This window comes from Parambassis ranga, chromosome 6 (assembly GCF_900634625.1).
Source record: "Parambassis ranga chromosome 6, fParRan2.1, whole genome shotgun sequence".
Taxonomy (NCBI): Eukaryota; Metazoa; Chordata; class Actinopteri; family Ambassidae; genus Parambassis; species Parambassis ranga.
This window is the reverse complement of record NC_041027.1, coordinates 2844392-2861205: the sequence shown is the minus strand read 5'-3', so window position 1 is coordinate 2861205 and position 16814 is coordinate 2844392. Positions and strand designations below refer to the sequence as shown.

The 16814-nt window shown below is 41.5% G+C and overlaps 1 protein-coding gene across 3 annotated transcripts in view; it reads right to left on the bottom strand.

Moving 5' to 3' along the window:
- fgd4a (FYVE, RhoGEF and PH domain containing 4a) overlaps positions 1 to 15558 on the bottom strand; it is a 37947-nt gene extending 22389 nt beyond the window's left edge. Inside the window, exon 1 of one of the 3 annotated variants that reach the window (XM_028407454.1) lies at positions 15216 to 15558. In XM_028407454.1, coding sequence (XP_028263255.1) covers positions 15216 to 15318 — 103 coding nt within the window. In that variant the 5' untranslated portion in view covers positions 15319 to 15558. Of the gene's footprint in view, positions 1 to 11155; positions 11274 to 11352; positions 11687 to 15215 lie in introns of those variants that run through there. The other 2 variants (XM_028407457.1, XM_028407453.1) reach the window with 2 other exon arrangements.
- Between the last annotated feature and the right edge of the window lie 1256 nt (positions 15559 to 16814).

The window sequence follows — 16814 nt, the reverse complement described above, 5'->3', positions numbered from 1 at the left end:
ATGTGAAGATAAGCTTTTAGCATGATCTTAACATGCTCTCTGGCCCATGTCTAATAAGGGCAAGGCCAACTGGGTGTGTTACGATCCTGAACCTGAGCAGCGCCTTGATGCAACACTTTGTCGTCAGACTTCTGAGAACATTTAGGGATGGACATGCTTTATCTGGATGACTTGAGCATACTTGAACATGCTCTGGACGTCTGGTGGCATGAATATCATGCTTTGATATGCCCTGAGTGTATAAAAGGATTAAGATAGAAGCAAAAAGAACCAGTTGTTGTGGCACCATAACTGAGATCCAAAGAAGCAGTGTAGTGAACTCTGATCATGGGGTCCTGGGGAAGGGATTGATTGTTGGAGTGAGAGCAATGGGATAACATTGACAGGCGAGTCATTCTCTCTTCTGCTATCTTACTTCGCCTCTGGTCTTTCAACCAGCCTTTCTTGTCCCTTTCTCTATCACTTCTTTCTCCTTCCACCCCCACCTCCAAATGACCTGCTGCTGTACCTTGAAAAAAAGATCACAGCTGCTGAGCAGAAGCTCTCAAATGTGTCAATCAATATCCTGTCTGCCTGATTACCACGTCTGACTGAGTCCCAGCAGACCGATGTGTTCATAAATGAACAACAATGCTTATTCACAGCAGGCGCTTTTATGACTCAACTGGACCTGAAAGGTCTCACAGATTAACCGCAGATATGTGAATGTGGCCTTTATCCAGCCTAACAGAGGGGTCCGGCAAACAGCTGTGTTTTCATGCAAAACATTTCGAAGTAAAATGTTTACCAAAATAATAGTTTAAATTTCCATCAGCCCTGCAAAAGTAAACGACTTTCTGAACCTAAAATATAACCGCATCTCCAAAAATAACCCCATGAGAAATTCCCACAGGCTATTTTTAAAGAGTAAGTTGTTCTTACGCATTTGAGGCCGTCATGAAAGATCAAAACAATGACATGCACCAGTTATACTCAAATACACAAGTAACAGACCACAACATACATTGTGTACATGAGGAAGAGTGTATGTGTTGGATGATCATGGTGATGAAACTATACTCTTACCGACTACTGTCTCACTGTCAATCAGGTGTCATTCTTAAGATTTCTGCACACATTTTAGATCCTAGAAACTGGGAAACTATCTTTGAAACTTTTTTTTCGAAATGTTCTTTTATTTAACAAATGTAAACACTTCTTATAGTTGTTGCATGTAAAATTCTCCCATAGCTAGCTCCTCAAAAGACCCTGAACCAGGTGTCTGTAAACTCACCATGCAACAATTCAACTTTCATTAAAGGTAGCATGTAGCATGTTTTTGGAGAAGTTACTGTTACATTAGCCACAAAAGTTTACAAATGAGTGCATTACCTTCCTTGTACCTGCCTGTAAACATATTATACAGGACTTTTTAATGTTGGGTAGCCTCAAGTGGCCACTAGAGGAACAGCAGTTTTGGCACTACAGTGTTGTTTTCATTCTGCAGCCTCTAGATGTTGTTGCTTGAGAAGCAGAGATGGGATTAGCACAAGTTCAAGCTCACTCTTGATGAATACTTCATTTTGAGCTTCTTAAACTGTCTCTTTGCTCAGCTCTGTCTTTCTGCATTGAGGAAATAGCAAACAAAAGAGAATCATTAATGCTGAGCAGATCTGTTTTAATGCATTATGGATGAAGTAAATAGATGCTGAATATAATGCCAATCAAACAGTGTCTCAAACAGAATCATTGTGCTCAGTATGAATGAGCCCTTCAGACTAGAGGCACTACAGCCCATATTCTCAGCACCGAGCTGGAATGCACAGAAAAGTCCAGCAATTCTGAAAGCAAGCCTGCATGTAAGCCTGGAGCCAAGGCTTGGGCACTAATGAGGCAGAAAGAGAAAGACAGGAAGCAACGATTACCATGACACAAACTTCCTCAATAGGTGGTGATGGAATTGACTTTTTTTTCTTCCTTATTTCAAACCTCATGTTTGTCAAAAACGTTTCCTAAACTAGCGTGCATAAACTCAGTCACTATGGACTAGATGCACTGACACGGTGGAATAAAGTGTCGAACAGCATCAGCGTTTCTGGTGTGTGTCAGGAGAGGCTCAGCAGAAAGACAAACCACAGAGGACAAAATGACAAGATGATCACCCGCCAAAAACGGAGAGAGTGATGCCTTTGCAGAGCAATGACACAGCATTTTCACAGGGAACGTGAAGAGACTGAATCCTATAATGATTAGCTGAGGCTGCTGCAGTGCATGGATGGCATTTATATCCAGATACCTGCAAAAATGCAAAGGCAAGCCCTCCTATTAATACAGTAGGCTTTAGAGGCAGCACTAGTGGCTTATTTCATTGCGATGAAACTCATACTTCTGTCTTTTTGTAGTTTCTTATAAGAAAAGAGAAGCTCTCGCCTTTTTTAGTGCCATTTTGGTCAGAGTATGCATCTATAACTCGCAGCCTTTATGAAGGGTTGTCTTCCTCTTGAGTTAAGATCTAACCTTTGTTTCTCAGCCATTAATCACACTTCTGCTTTACTAGACAACATACAGCACAGGGGTAATGGGTACACAAAAGAGAAGGATGTTTAAAGTTGTCAACCACTAATCTGCATGTGTCCTTATCAGAGTCTGTGAAGAAGCTCAATGATTTGGCACTTTATCACAGATAAAGTGTCTTGTAGGTGATACTTTAGATGTTTAGTTCTGTTTGGTCCTCCAGGTTTCATGAACAGTGATTATAAAGCTCAATGGGATGGCTTGTGGGGATCTTGGTCTAATGCTGCCTAAATTCAGGCTAAATAAGTGGAGCTGTGGCAGGCGGGCAGCTAGCAACCTGTGACAGCATCATCCTGTGGCTTAAGCATGAACACCACTAAACATGCATAACTCTTTATTAACGCTTTATTCTAATCAAACCATCTCCATTATGTTGTAGCTATAGAATCATTGCTTCTGTCAGGCTAAACACATGTGTATCTCTACTGTCAAGTGGCTAGTTGTGTGTGCTGAAACTAAACATGAGCTAGAAAACCAAGATAAAAAAATTTGATGTTAAGTGAAACGGTCCATCATTACCTGCATGTAAAAAGATGCGAGTTAACGACACCTCAGAGAGAAACTGTACACAGCCATGATTGGTAGTATTTAACAAATGATGATTTTAAGCAAACAAAAAGCAGCATCACACAAAGAGCCTTCATTAGCAAGAGGACAACTCCATGGTTACCTCCATTGCAACAGAAGCGGTAGGATCTGAACTCTGTGCCTGTTCATAGAAACCAAGGCTTTGAGTGGACAGAACACAAAATATATTGCTGTAGATAAAGTTAATGGTTTCAGCTGCAGAGATAGCTGGCCAAATGAGTTACAGTGCACACACCAGGGAGATGAAGTGAGAGAGGAAAAAAAATGCATGTGCATGTTTCCTTTTTGATGTGCAACGTTTTTATTGTTATATTTATTTCTAAAAATATTTGCAGAGCCCAATTTTCCCTGTAGGAATCAGGATAGTGTAATGGTAAAATGGTTATACTGTATTACAGTGGTGATGACTTCAAATGGTATACGGACATGCACACGCATGCACACACACTGCCTTGCATATTTTCCCACAGTTTACTGTGGACAGCTGAGGCCGATCATGCCAATCATGGCAAACAGAGTTAACTGGAATCAACAGCCCCCGTGAGCTGTAACGTGTGTGTTTGTATGTGTGTGTTGCACATCCGTAGGGCATGTCTGCAGCTGAGAGGCTGAGTCAACACTGCCTTAAAGAAAATTAATAGTCCCCTCCAGCCAGTACAGCTCCCAATACTTAGAGCACCTACAGAGCTCTCACTCTCTCACACGCGCGCGCGCGCACACACACACACACACACACACACACACACACACACACACACACTCTACCACACTCAGCTCCAGCAACCCTCTAGAGGAACATCCCATGGTGAGATCTACGGGTTTGTCTTTTGTGATGTGTGCTCCTCCCATTGTTAACCATCACCCTTAGCAGGCGAGGTGTTTGTGAGCATGGCGAATGGTGAACAGCGTTTCAGTGTGGTCATAAACCACACACACATTTCGTCTGTCATCTCTGTTAACCCACTGCCCCACGCCTGTTTTTCACACTTGATGGTTGCAATGTACCGGTGCTGACTGGTAAACCAGTCTAAAAGCAGAAAAAGCGCACTAACCTGAGTGTCCAGTGAGAGTAGTAAGGTGTAGTCCAGTGAGGAAAATCCACTGTTACACTGAAGTGAAAGACCTCTCCCCTTCCTCTCCCTGTGCGCTCTGCCGATCGCACTGGAAGGTTCAGGCTCGTGTTAAACTGCTGCCTCTCTGCATTGGTTGCATCCTCCCTTCCTTCCCCCCTCTCTTTCTCACTCCCTCTCTCTCACCCACTCACACACTTCAACATTTAGTGACAGACCAACTCGCCCTTTAGCTCAATCTCTTGAAGCCTTCCTTCTCCTTCCTCATTGCTCTCTCTTCCTCTTTAGTGAAAATAATCACATTCCAGCGGAGACAGGGGCATATTGCGGGGGAGCGACTCTCAGCCCCGGAGTAAAGCCCCCTCTGTGTGTGAGTGTGTGTGTGCGTGCCTATGCCCGTCTGTGTGTGTCGCATGGACAAGCGGTCCCATTGTTTTGGACGAGGGGAGGGCCAGTGAGAGGGGAAGAAGCCAATGGCCGTACTCATCTGCTGTCCCTGCTGCTGCTGGTGGCTGTGGCAGATATAGGCGCTGAGCATGACACAAAACAACCCCCTCCCTTCAGGAAGAGAGAAGACGGTGGGGTGGGGGACACAAGAAAGGCAGGGTCTTTGATAAAGAATTGATCTGTGTGTTAGAAAGAAGAAGCCTGAAGTGTTGGGTTATAGAATTACAGTTGTCATTTGTTATCTTTCAGAGGTGAGCGACGTGTTTTGAACACATCGTTCAGGGTTCACTCTGAGTAGCAAAACAAGTCAGTGGGAGAATTGGGTGAGTCCCGCCAGTCACAAATCTTTAAATCCTGATGTTTAAGATCATCATTTTTTTCCATATTAGCTTAATAATCAGAGCACTGATACGTGAGGTCCTCAACAGCCTTGTTATACATCTATGTATATTTTCTTTCCTTTTTTAATCATAAAGACTGTCTGTATCTCAAGTCAGTCAGCACTCAAGCCTGACTCATGTTCGGATCTCAGATTCACAGCTCTTGTGAAAGGCCATCACACAACACATTCATTTCAGGAACTAACTATTTTTTTGCTTAATAGTGCATGTCTTTTTTTACCCGCACGTTTTAAGCTGGTGTCATAAACAAACCCACACAGAACAACTTCAGCTAAGAATGAAAAAAATGCAATGCAGCCAAAGACCATCGATGAGTCTCTACATTAACAGATGCAGTAGATGTGTTTGTATTCCTCAAGTGCATTGTCAGTCACATCAGCAGTACAACCGAACAACACAGCAAAGCTAGCCGTGTTGTGGTTGGCTGAAATAGTGTTAGTGTTAACATGGTGACAAAGAGCACTGGGCTGTTCTCACATTGTCAGACCTGTCTGAGAACATGACCTACAGGCTGATGAGCGTCGCGCTGGCACATAGGGGGAAGTGTTGCTTTTACAACTTTTGTAAAAAAAACTGCATGTTGATGCACATACCTTAGGTTCTGAGCTGAAAGGAAACCGTCTTTATGTCAAGTAGCCTTCACTCTGCCCATTTATTTTCTAATTTGTGCTAGCAGCCTAAGCAGTACTGACCTACTTTTGATTTTCATTTCAACTTCACCTCATCCTCACTGCTTTTTCTTAACTAGTTGTTCCTTCATTCCTTTCTGTGTTTTACCACAGCTACAAATTCCACGTAGAGCCACTGAAGACTCAACACACACTTTAAGCCTTTACAACCAGTGCCGGACGTGAACACCCATTGAAATTAAATACTTTCAGCAGCTCCATGAAATGACCTCCTCTCTCTCAAACACACACACACACACACACCTTAAAACACACAGTGAGTCTGGACAGGCCTTATTATACAACACAGTAATTAGTGACTGGAAGGTCTAGAGAGCAATAACTATATCCAGACCTCACCAACAACATCATGTGGAGCGTCCTGCATGGTTCTATGGTGTGTATGCTTAGTGTCTTTCTGGCCATTTAGTGCACAGTCATTAGCACAGGCAGGTCAGTACTGCTGCTCTGGGGTCACACAGCATGCAGACAAAAACATACACAGACACATGCAGATTCAAAGACTGGAGGATCGACGCTGCAAGAGCAACACTTAAATTAACAAGTAACAGGAGAGTAAAGCTGTGTTTTAATGTTTAGTTTAATGGACACTTAAAAATAACATATAATCAAATTCATTTCAAACTGTAAATCAACGAGTTTATAATACTTAACAGCAAGGACCAATTGGACTCAATTTGAACAATATGTAAGCAATCTGATCTGATCTGATCTGATCTGATCTACGTGATCACTGTCAATGGGAGTATTGACGGGACAAAAAGCAGGTTCCATGTCAATGTATTTGAGCAGTTTTCATATTGTTTTGTGTGAAGCAATATATAGCACAGACAGCCATGTGGGCAACTGTGGGCAAAGTGTATCTGTAAATGTGCTCATTCACCATTTATTTTACTACTACAAACAATGCACCAAAGTCCTGTTTGTCAAGGTAGTTCTGTAATTCAAGCTGCAAATGGGAATAACACGACTTCTGCAAGTCTAAAAAAAGTGTTAATATGGCCTTTGAACAGCCTTCGAATGAGACAGAGGTTTATAATATTGCTTGGGGGTGCTTAGAACATAATGAAGTGCAGTGTTGAGTGTTCTTTGTTGGCACATTTTAAATGGCCATGCTCAGCTCTAACAAGAAAGTGTACTTACGCTAAATCATATTATGTGAATTAATGTGATCAGCTGGGAGAAAACAAGCATCTATACAAGTAGTAACTTCGTGTAAAAGCCACCGTAGGCTCTGTTTGGCAGAGGTTGTCAGTGAAGTTAGCTGTGCCTTATTTAACAAGGAAATAACTAAATGCACGTTGGGTGGGAAAAGCCTTTTAATATAATGTTATCAACTATCACCTCATACAAACAATGAGAAGGATTGCCTGTTGTTTCCATGACTACACCTAAGAGAGTAATTGGTTTTCCGACAGTGACTAATGGTGCTATTTAAGTATTCACTATACAGTCTGCAGTGTAATGTCACTGCATATACTGTCATGCAGGGGACACATGCACATCTAAAAGACACGCGGCAGATCCATGGATCTTATTCACAGGAGCCTCATGCACACAAAGACAGAGAAATGCAGGAGGAGGCACGAACTAACACATGCAATAAAGTACTTAATGCACAATCACTAAGTGATGAATCACTTTTTGGATGGGACCCTGGATCCTCTCCTATAACAAGCTAATGTCAGGGAACCCTTAATGATGCCATGACTGTCAAGGTGATTTAGTGTAGTAAAACTTGCAATAGAGGAGTGAGTCAATTTCAACTTCTGACTGTGTGCAGCATTAGGAGTGAAGCCAGGTGTCCGTGTGTTTTGGTCCAGTGTATAAAAGGCTTTAATTGGCTTTCTATAGTTTATACATACATCTATATATTATATATATACTGTATATTTGCTGCCAACAAAATATATATTTGCATATATTTTCTTCTAATGCCTCACTACCTTCTACCCACACATCACACACTGCCCACCTCACACCTTTCTTCCCGCCTCCAGCTGCAGCTGGTGTGTTTCCTCTCCTCCTGCTGTCTATGCTGTCTCTCTATTACATCCACCTACCTCTCTATCATTCTGTTACGCTGTCTCTCCTCCTACTATCCATCTCTTTCTTCTGTCTTTGGCCTGAGAAGCAAGGAAAGGGGGGGGGGGGGGCAGCATGGCTCTGGGCAATTACCCATCACATCTCTATAGAACCATGGGTCTCCCACACATACATCATTAATTAAACACACACCCCTTATAATGCAAGCACATGTGCATGCTTGTTAGTTCGCACACACGTATTTGGCATGCACAGAATTTGAGCCCTTGCTGTTTTCATTGACTCTCCTCCATCCTGGGGCAGCACACACATTATGAAGGTCAGTGATGAATGATGGGTATTGTCTGCAGACACACACATTTGTAGACACACACATCTAAGAATAAAAGCTACAAAGACACAACGAACAAGGTGCTGAGGCTAAATCTCTACAGAACCAGGGCACATCTGTCATGAGAGCACAACAGACAACGGATCAGCATCTGCCCCCGCGTCACTGCAGCACACACACACACACACACACACACACACACACACACACCCTGGATTGGTTCCCATTATCTGGCACACACACACACACCATCATGCCACCCTGCTGTCAGTCTGGCCCTCAAAAACCCAATACAACCTGCTCAAATCAATGCTGATTTGAGCAGTAATGGTTCTGAGCAGATCCTGAGATAATAACAAAGCCAGACAGTAGAGTTTATCTAGACAGCAAATTGATTACACAATTAGTTTACTGAGAGTGAGAAATGCTTGGGTGCTTTCATTATCCACCTTATCTTTCCTCGCAGTAAACATGCAGAATAAATCCCACAATAATCTACCCTGAATTAAAAATGAGAGGCAAAAGGATCACCGGGAGAAATTAGTACATTATTTTCATGTTTGTGAGCACAGCAGTGACAGTATGTGTGAAAATGTCTTCACAATATACACACATATTTGCTGATCTTTTACAAGGCTGCTTTATCAAGTCAAGTGCCATTTCAATTGTGTGTTATTGATTTACCTGTCATAAAAAGTCGCACAGGTTGTGTGTAAAAGCACCCTGCAGAATATACCCACAGATCCACGCTGCCTGCTCCAATTACTATTCTGTGTGAATGCTTTACAAATCATGTGCAGGCTAACAGGATTGACTGCGTTCTCCTTTACATCATTTAACACTAACAGGGCAATCACGTTTCAGCCGCCTGGGCTGATCAGGTCCTTGGTTCTGAATGATGACAGGCAGTGTGGGAGGGATTTTTTTCACAGCAGGCATTTTGGTATTTCACAGTAAGAAAATCGCAGCTGTAAATAATGATAGGAATTATGAAGGATTTTCAATAAGCTGCCTTCATATCTGGATCCTGGTGATGCTGGCTCATCACGCAGAGTTAACACCAACATTAGTCTGCTATGACAGATCAGCAGGTCTTTTATGGGCTAAAGCACATGATTCTCAATTTTGATGCTGCCACATTTCACAAAGTAAACAGAAAGCCCCCCGGTGGCTGCAGGCAGGACTACAACCTCTGTTCCAGAGAGCTTATTTTCTCCCTAGTATATTAAAAGGACAGTGATTTAGCTGAGAAACTGACAAAAGCATATGGGTCTATAGTCGAGATAGCAGACAGCATTTTTCCATGATTTTTTTAGGCCAAGAATGAAAAACATTTTGCAAGATAATCATACTGATGCAAGACACACAATCAAAACCGCAACTACAGATCAGTTGTGTTTGTACACACAGGGAAAGTTTGCCTGTATAAGATATGCATGTGTGATTGTTTGTTTAAGCATATCCTAGTGACAGAAAGATCACTAGTGTAAAACAATCTGAACATGATGTCAATATTTGGAGGGTCAGGAGGTATGGTGATAAAAAAGAAAGAAACGAAAGGAAGTGAGACACACACACACAGTCTTTCAATAAACATGATGCTTAAGCTTCTGTAGAAGTATACAGGAAAAAAAGGAAGTAACAAGTGGCTCTCTAATCTAAAAAAACAACCACTACAGGCTATACTGTTACAATATAATACATTTCCTTGCTCATAATTTTATCATTTTAAGAGACAGGTCAAGGTGTTTAATGAGATTACATTTTAAACACTGGCATGGACAGACACAGTCTCACCAATTATACAGCAATGACATAGCTGTGCTGCATCGTTAGACAAACAGATGGAGCGAGTGGCAGAGTCATCTTTAGGCTGCTGGCCTCACACACATCCTTCATCACTTCTGGACAGTCATGAACACATGGCGTTTAGAATGAAAACAGAGCAGGAGAAATAGCCTGGGGTCTACACACACACAGACACACACACTCTCTCTGTCTGTCAAAACATTCATGAATGAATGCGTTGTGATGCAACTAACTGTAAATGTTTTCCACATGTTAGTTGTTATTGTTTGTGCAGCAGGGCTCAAATCTCTTATATGAACTAAGAGATTTGAACTATTTCTATCTAATCTCAGTATTTTGATATGATTTAAATGTTAAAATATTGAAAGCTACTTCTTTTTTTGCGAGAGTCAGGTCACCACAAAACATTTGTAACACTTATAGATAATGTTATCTATAAGTTATCTATAAGTTATATAGATAACACATATAGAAAATGAGTCCACCTGTACAGTATAAGCACTGCTGTGTCACTGCTGCTTTAGACACCCTCTCCCATGTTCAAACAATGTGTGGTGAAAGGACCCAAGCCTGCTCGTGTTCCCAGCCTTTTCCTTCCTGCCAATAAGAATGAAAGCAACATTGTTTCCTCTGGTCTGCTATTAAACAAGGGTGACTCAACCCCACTCACCAACAATGCAAAGAATCCCCCAAAAAGGTGCACAGTTGAGGGGTTTGCAATGTTACAGCACACATTTCAACAGTACACTACTGCACAGTCAGGCCATAGGGGACGTTGCCAAGAGGCCAGAGTGGTTGGAAGAAGGTCTAAAGAGGGGGAACCGGTTCCCAGGCCTCTGAGAACAAAACTCCCCCTTTTTCCATCATGGTGGATTTATCTGCTGCCTCGCAGGCTGCTGTAAGGCAGCAGCTCAGTAAATCAACACACACAAGGTACATGACAAATACATTTGCTGACCACTGACTACAAACAAAACCTCATTGAAACTAGAATTACAGATGTAGGACAGGGACCTAAGATCATTTGTTTTGTGCAGCATGTATGTGCAGCACATGTATGTGGGGCAGCTGCAGAATGATAATGTTAGAAATTGGATTCTGCTCACTCGTAGAAAATAGAGATTAGATAAAGGCCAGTCAGGAATGAAACAAGCGGTGGAGATGAAAAATGGGTAGCAGATGGACAGGAAAAAAAATCTTTTCCAGATATCCAAATCTTACCATAACAGCAGAGCAGACACATCTTTGCGTTTTTACCTTTCCGGCTCCAAAACCAATACTTGCGGCGTTGTTTCATTATCAGTCCACTGTCTTCTAATTTAAAAAAATAAAACCCTCCGTCTACCATCGATGTTCAGTGAATTAAAGCGTCCTTACACCATCCTCCCTGTGCTTCCTAGCATACAAGAATCACCTACCCGAGGAAGTGAACCTCCGGTAAACACCGGCTAGGTAGTCCATGGTGAAGTGATGGAGAGAGGGCAAGGAAACAGTGTTCTAAAATACTTCTCTTTCTTCAGGACTTTCTCTCTTTCCTTCCTCTGCCTCTGTGCACAAAGAAGCAGAGGAGACTCCCTGATGGGACACTCCACAACTCAGCTAAAGATAACAAACACCTTCAAGTCTTTCTGTCCTCTTGCAGAAGTGCTGTCTTGTATTTCACAAAAGTTTGGTGGCTCAACTTCACATCTTCTTTTCTGTAAAATGACTTCCTCAAAGTGTCTCCTAGTCCATCAGACCTAAGCTTGTTAAGTGCTAGAGAATACATTGGCTTTGTGGGAAACACCTTTCAGACTAACAATGTACACACACACACACACAAGAGTCAGGAAGCCCTGACTGGTGCTTGGAAAGGAAAACAGTGTGTCCGGACTGAAACACAGCAGGGCAGGTTTGAATGGGCACTAACAGGATATCTGTGCATTATACAGTTGTGATAAGGGTTGGACACAAAATGTAAAAAAATGAAAAGATGGGAAAGTAAGATGAGGATTAAATACTGTTACCACATCACACAAAGCTAAATGTGGAAACATTGTTAGCTTCTCCTCCTTGTGTTTCCTGTGGACATGTCCCGGGACAGCTGGGTATTCCAGAATCACAGGAATATTGTGCCTATGTGTTGTATGATGATGATGATGATGATGATGATGATGATGATGATGATGATGATGAAGATGAAGATGATGATGATAAGTAAGTGTAAATCTTGTTATGATGAATAGTTAAGAGAGCACAGTAATCAGGAAAAGAAAGGAATTCTGATTATCATCACACACTGAGCACCCAGAGGATGACACATTTCTGAGCCTTGACTTCCCCCTACTGGAACATCTGCAAACTGCAACAACACTTCAAGTGTGACAAATTATACACAGGTACATTACACAAACACACAGAGCCATTTCCTGCTGCATGTAGATGACACCCAGCATGATTGTCATAATAATCTCCTACTCACATCCATGTGTACTCACCTACACCCAGAGACATCTCTAGACACAAGGCAAACATGGAGGCACAATTCAAATAAGGAAATCAAGTAAATCTGCACTCCTGAACATGACACAGTTATGAATTAACTTCAACTTCTTTTTTTGTTACTATAAACATCTTAATAGCTTGTATCTACACACAGCTTTCTTACTTCATTCAGTGCAACATACTAAAAACAAGCATTACAAATGTATATCTAAGGGTCTGCTTTTCCTCCTTATTGTTTTTGCTCTAAATATTCCACAGTGATCACCTGCTTGCCTGCAAGAGTCTACGTTTCTTCATTTCCATTTGGTGCTGGGACTACTTTAAAAAATATACATTAGATAGGAGTTAAAACCAAAATAATGGCCTGAAAATGATAAATTGCAGTGTACATTTGAAGTGATGTGCATGGTGGGTGCCGCCACATACCTTTATATTATATTGCAAATAAAAAAAAAACCCAATCACACACGAAGCCCTCCTAGTGTTATAATTTATGGGCACTTTGTATTGATATTGATTTGGATCAGCAAAGCATAATCCTTTTAAAAACAGAATTAACTAATCTACACAAGAGAAGCACTATGATGCGAAGTGAGTTAAAGCCAGTAGAGGACAGTAAGAGGGTTCAGCTCTGGATAAATGGGCATCAGTGCAGCAGAACAATAGCAGTAACAGCAGGCTAGCTGGCCACACAGCTTCTGATTCATAGAGTCCCACTGCTTATACCATAGCACACAAAACACAAACAGCTCCATTGTCAGAGGCTGATACAGCTGTCGTTCCACAGCTATTTGAACTGAAGGTTAACTGTACATGTTTTTAGAGACAGCTGATCACTTACTGTACAACTTCACATGTAGAGAAACAGACACAAACACAACTCTTTGAAGTGTATGACAAATTAAAAGAGGATTTATATTTATATCAACCCGTTTGCTCACAAACTGTCACACTGCATACAAGTATGTGCTAATAGGAGAGTGTATTCAAATGTGACCATCTGTTAAAAGACAACAAACTTGCGGGCTTAGCTACTTATCTCCCTAACTATCTGTCTGTGCAGAATGGATCAGAGCAGACATAAATGATAGCCAAGCATCTTGAAGTAGAGTATAAAATAATGGCCAAAAATCTCATTAGTGAGCCTATCTCTCCTGTGAATCTTCTAAAACTGGCCCCGGTGAATGGATGAATTTAAAACATGATAGACCATTAAAAGTATAATATTGAGTCTCTCTGCTGGAACTCAGTCAATATCTCTGGTCCAACAAATGCAGGCTCGGCCAGGCACAATAAAAATGCTGGATCACTAAGAGTAGGACTGAACCCCATCAGATGGAAAAACGCATTATCTCTGTCGCACTCTGACTCGGTGCTTCATCCGTCTCATATTATCCACAGTTCATGTGCAGGTTAGTTGTGTTTTTTTGTGTGAGTCTACATGATAGATTTGTTTACTATAGCAGAGTTCTCCCCGATGATTGATATGTTTATGGCCTCGGGTTGAAAGAGTCAGTTCCATAAGCACATTTATTTTGTAACAAGGAACACTCCTATATTGACACACTTATAATGCAACAGTCTTCAGTTTGCATATTGGACCTCCAGAAAGTGGCACCAATGTCAAAATGGCAAATACTGTGCTCTTTTTTCATGTCAGGTAAAAGGCCATATGCTGAGGTCATCAAATCGGGTGAACAGGGCAGGTATTTAAGTTCACCACATTCCTAAATGGGAGGCCCTGTAAGAATGTGATCATTTTCAAAGTCCATCAGCATCGACACCAGAAAACAGAGGCCTGTTTGTTGACAGTGACCAGCCTTCTCGGATGGGGGTCATCTTCTGCTCACTTCTGTGCCAAAAACTTCACATCCATTTAACTAAAGCCACAAATATCATCCTACCTTTGACTGAAAAAATACCACCACAGTGATGAAACATTAAATCACCTAATGTATGGTGCAATACATAAGAAAAATACAACCTAAAAGAACATGCAGTGATTCATTGGCAGGTATTATCTATTAGTAATCTATGATTTACCTCACTTCCTGTCTCAGAGATCATCCCCTGCATGCCTGTGACACAAGCTGACTGCAAACAGGTAAACTGTGCTTTATGAGCTTAAACTAGATCAGAGCAAAGTTCACATCAAACTCTGAATACAGCAGATTTGTCAACTGCATGTTTGCACAAGCACTCCACAGGGTTGCAAGATAAGAAGAAATCATGCACCTCCTCCTGTTTGAGTGAATCATGCCCAGACAGTACACATGGCAGCTGTACTGACAGGTATATGGATTTTTTCTTTTTTCTTTCCTTTTTGAGAACTATAGTGTGAAACTGAAAGCTTACTGAAAGCAGTCTGCATGGAGACAGATTTCCATTCTTTTACATCATATTTTTAAACAGAGCCTCAGATTTATATGGGAGTCTGCTAAGGAACAGTCAATGCTGCTCAATCCTCAATCCTGAGCAGACAGAATTAAAGGACTCCCTGTGAAGTACTGTTCTCCAGAACGCACAGGAAAACATGTGCCCTCCAGCCGGCAGATGGTTACACAACAGGTTGAGACTTGCCTTTGAAACCCCTTCATACCTGCTGAGCAGTCATCAGTAAGCCAGCAGTGGCGTGTAAACAAGGCTTATAATGTAGGTGTGTTACAGTCTGGCTATTCCATGCTTTCCCAACCAGACTGACAAACACATTAAAATATGATACCACAGGACGCGTAAAAGCCATGACACTGAATAACAATGCATGCGTTTACCCAACACTCCCACAGTCCAAACTCACCTGACTCTGCTCGCTCCGCAGTGTCCAGGCTGCGTTGTTTCTTTCGAAAAGCGACTCTGCTGAAGCCGTCCATTTTTCTGTGAGGCGCTGACCGTTCAAGCATTCGGATGTTTTCAGTGAAAGCCGCTCAAAGTGATCGAAAGCAGCTACGAAAAGTTCGCAGTCTCAGCGAAGTTGAGCGGCATGTCCAGCTGCGCGGTGGCGCGCCTGTGTCCAATCTGTCCGGATCAACGATAAACCATGTAAGGGAACACCGGAGTGAAATAAACAGCATTGGTAGTAGGCTGTAGGTTGGTGTGATACACTGATCACCCACTAAAGTCACCGTGATGAGTGTGTTTCTTCGAGCCCCGCCCGCCTCTCTCCTCCGTGGTGCGTTCTAGTGGTGCAGACCTCCTTATTATCAGACCCAGACAATGCCCGCACTGTGGCATGTATGTAACACACACACACACACACACACACACACACACACACACACACACTATAAGAAAATAATTATCACCTGGAATGAATAACAGAGCCATTATTAAAATATGTTTAGTAAGACAGAGGTGGCTCAAGTCCAAACAAAAGCAACTTTCTGTTGTGTGTTTTATTACAGTTCACTCATTTAATTAGTTTTTAGTTAAAGTTTATTATTATTAATATTATTTATTTTATATTACATTTTAAGCCTTTTATTTACTTGTTACTTGTTTTCAGTTTATTAACTACACTAATGAGAACCCAACACAAACACGTCACATACAAATCCAAGAACAAGTCTTTTATTTACTTGTGAAACCAATGTAACACTGTTATGAATGGCAGAGAAACTGTAAAACCCACTGTAGTGCAGTCTTCTTTTTTAACCATTTCATATCAGTCATTAGATTAGTATCTCTCCATCCACATGTGCAAACAAACCAAGAGAGTAAGGTCATCAATGAGCCTGCATGGGTTCAGGGGCTACTTTTGGACCACAAATGTTGTCATCACTTTGTAATTGTAAAAGTAACAATTTACAGTGTTAACAAAGACAAATCCAACAAATGTACATACAAACGCAGAGTCCAGTCATTCAGCAATGCTGTAACACAAACACTAGATATGTACTGGAGTTTTGTGAAAGTACTCAGTGCAGTGAGGAGAACATTATGAGGCTAGATGGCTACAGAATGATTGAACTTTTCAAATAGAAACAGTTATGTAAGGGGAAACCTTTTTATTAATGAGGAAAGTCTGGGATGCTCCTTCTGTGGTATCGTTCTTGTCTGCTTGCTGTTTCATTCATGTTGACAGAAACCGTTGCAGTCAGGGCTACTGTATTGCTCTAATGCGTAGTGCATAATTGTGCTTTTACAGTACTACATACTGTTTGGAGGAAGCATGAGACAGCTAAACAACAACATGTTGCACATCTGATAAGAGTGAATATCGAAACTGAATTTTAATTCAAGGCATGAAAAGAGAAACTTACAGTGAAGAGAAATAATACTTTATGGTGAGAATACAACACTGACAGTAATTGAAGAAGACTAAGAGGCACACCTTTGGGGAGTCCTCTGTTTTGTTTTTTTTTCAACTAATGTTAAAAAGAAGGAGGTCAGTCCACTC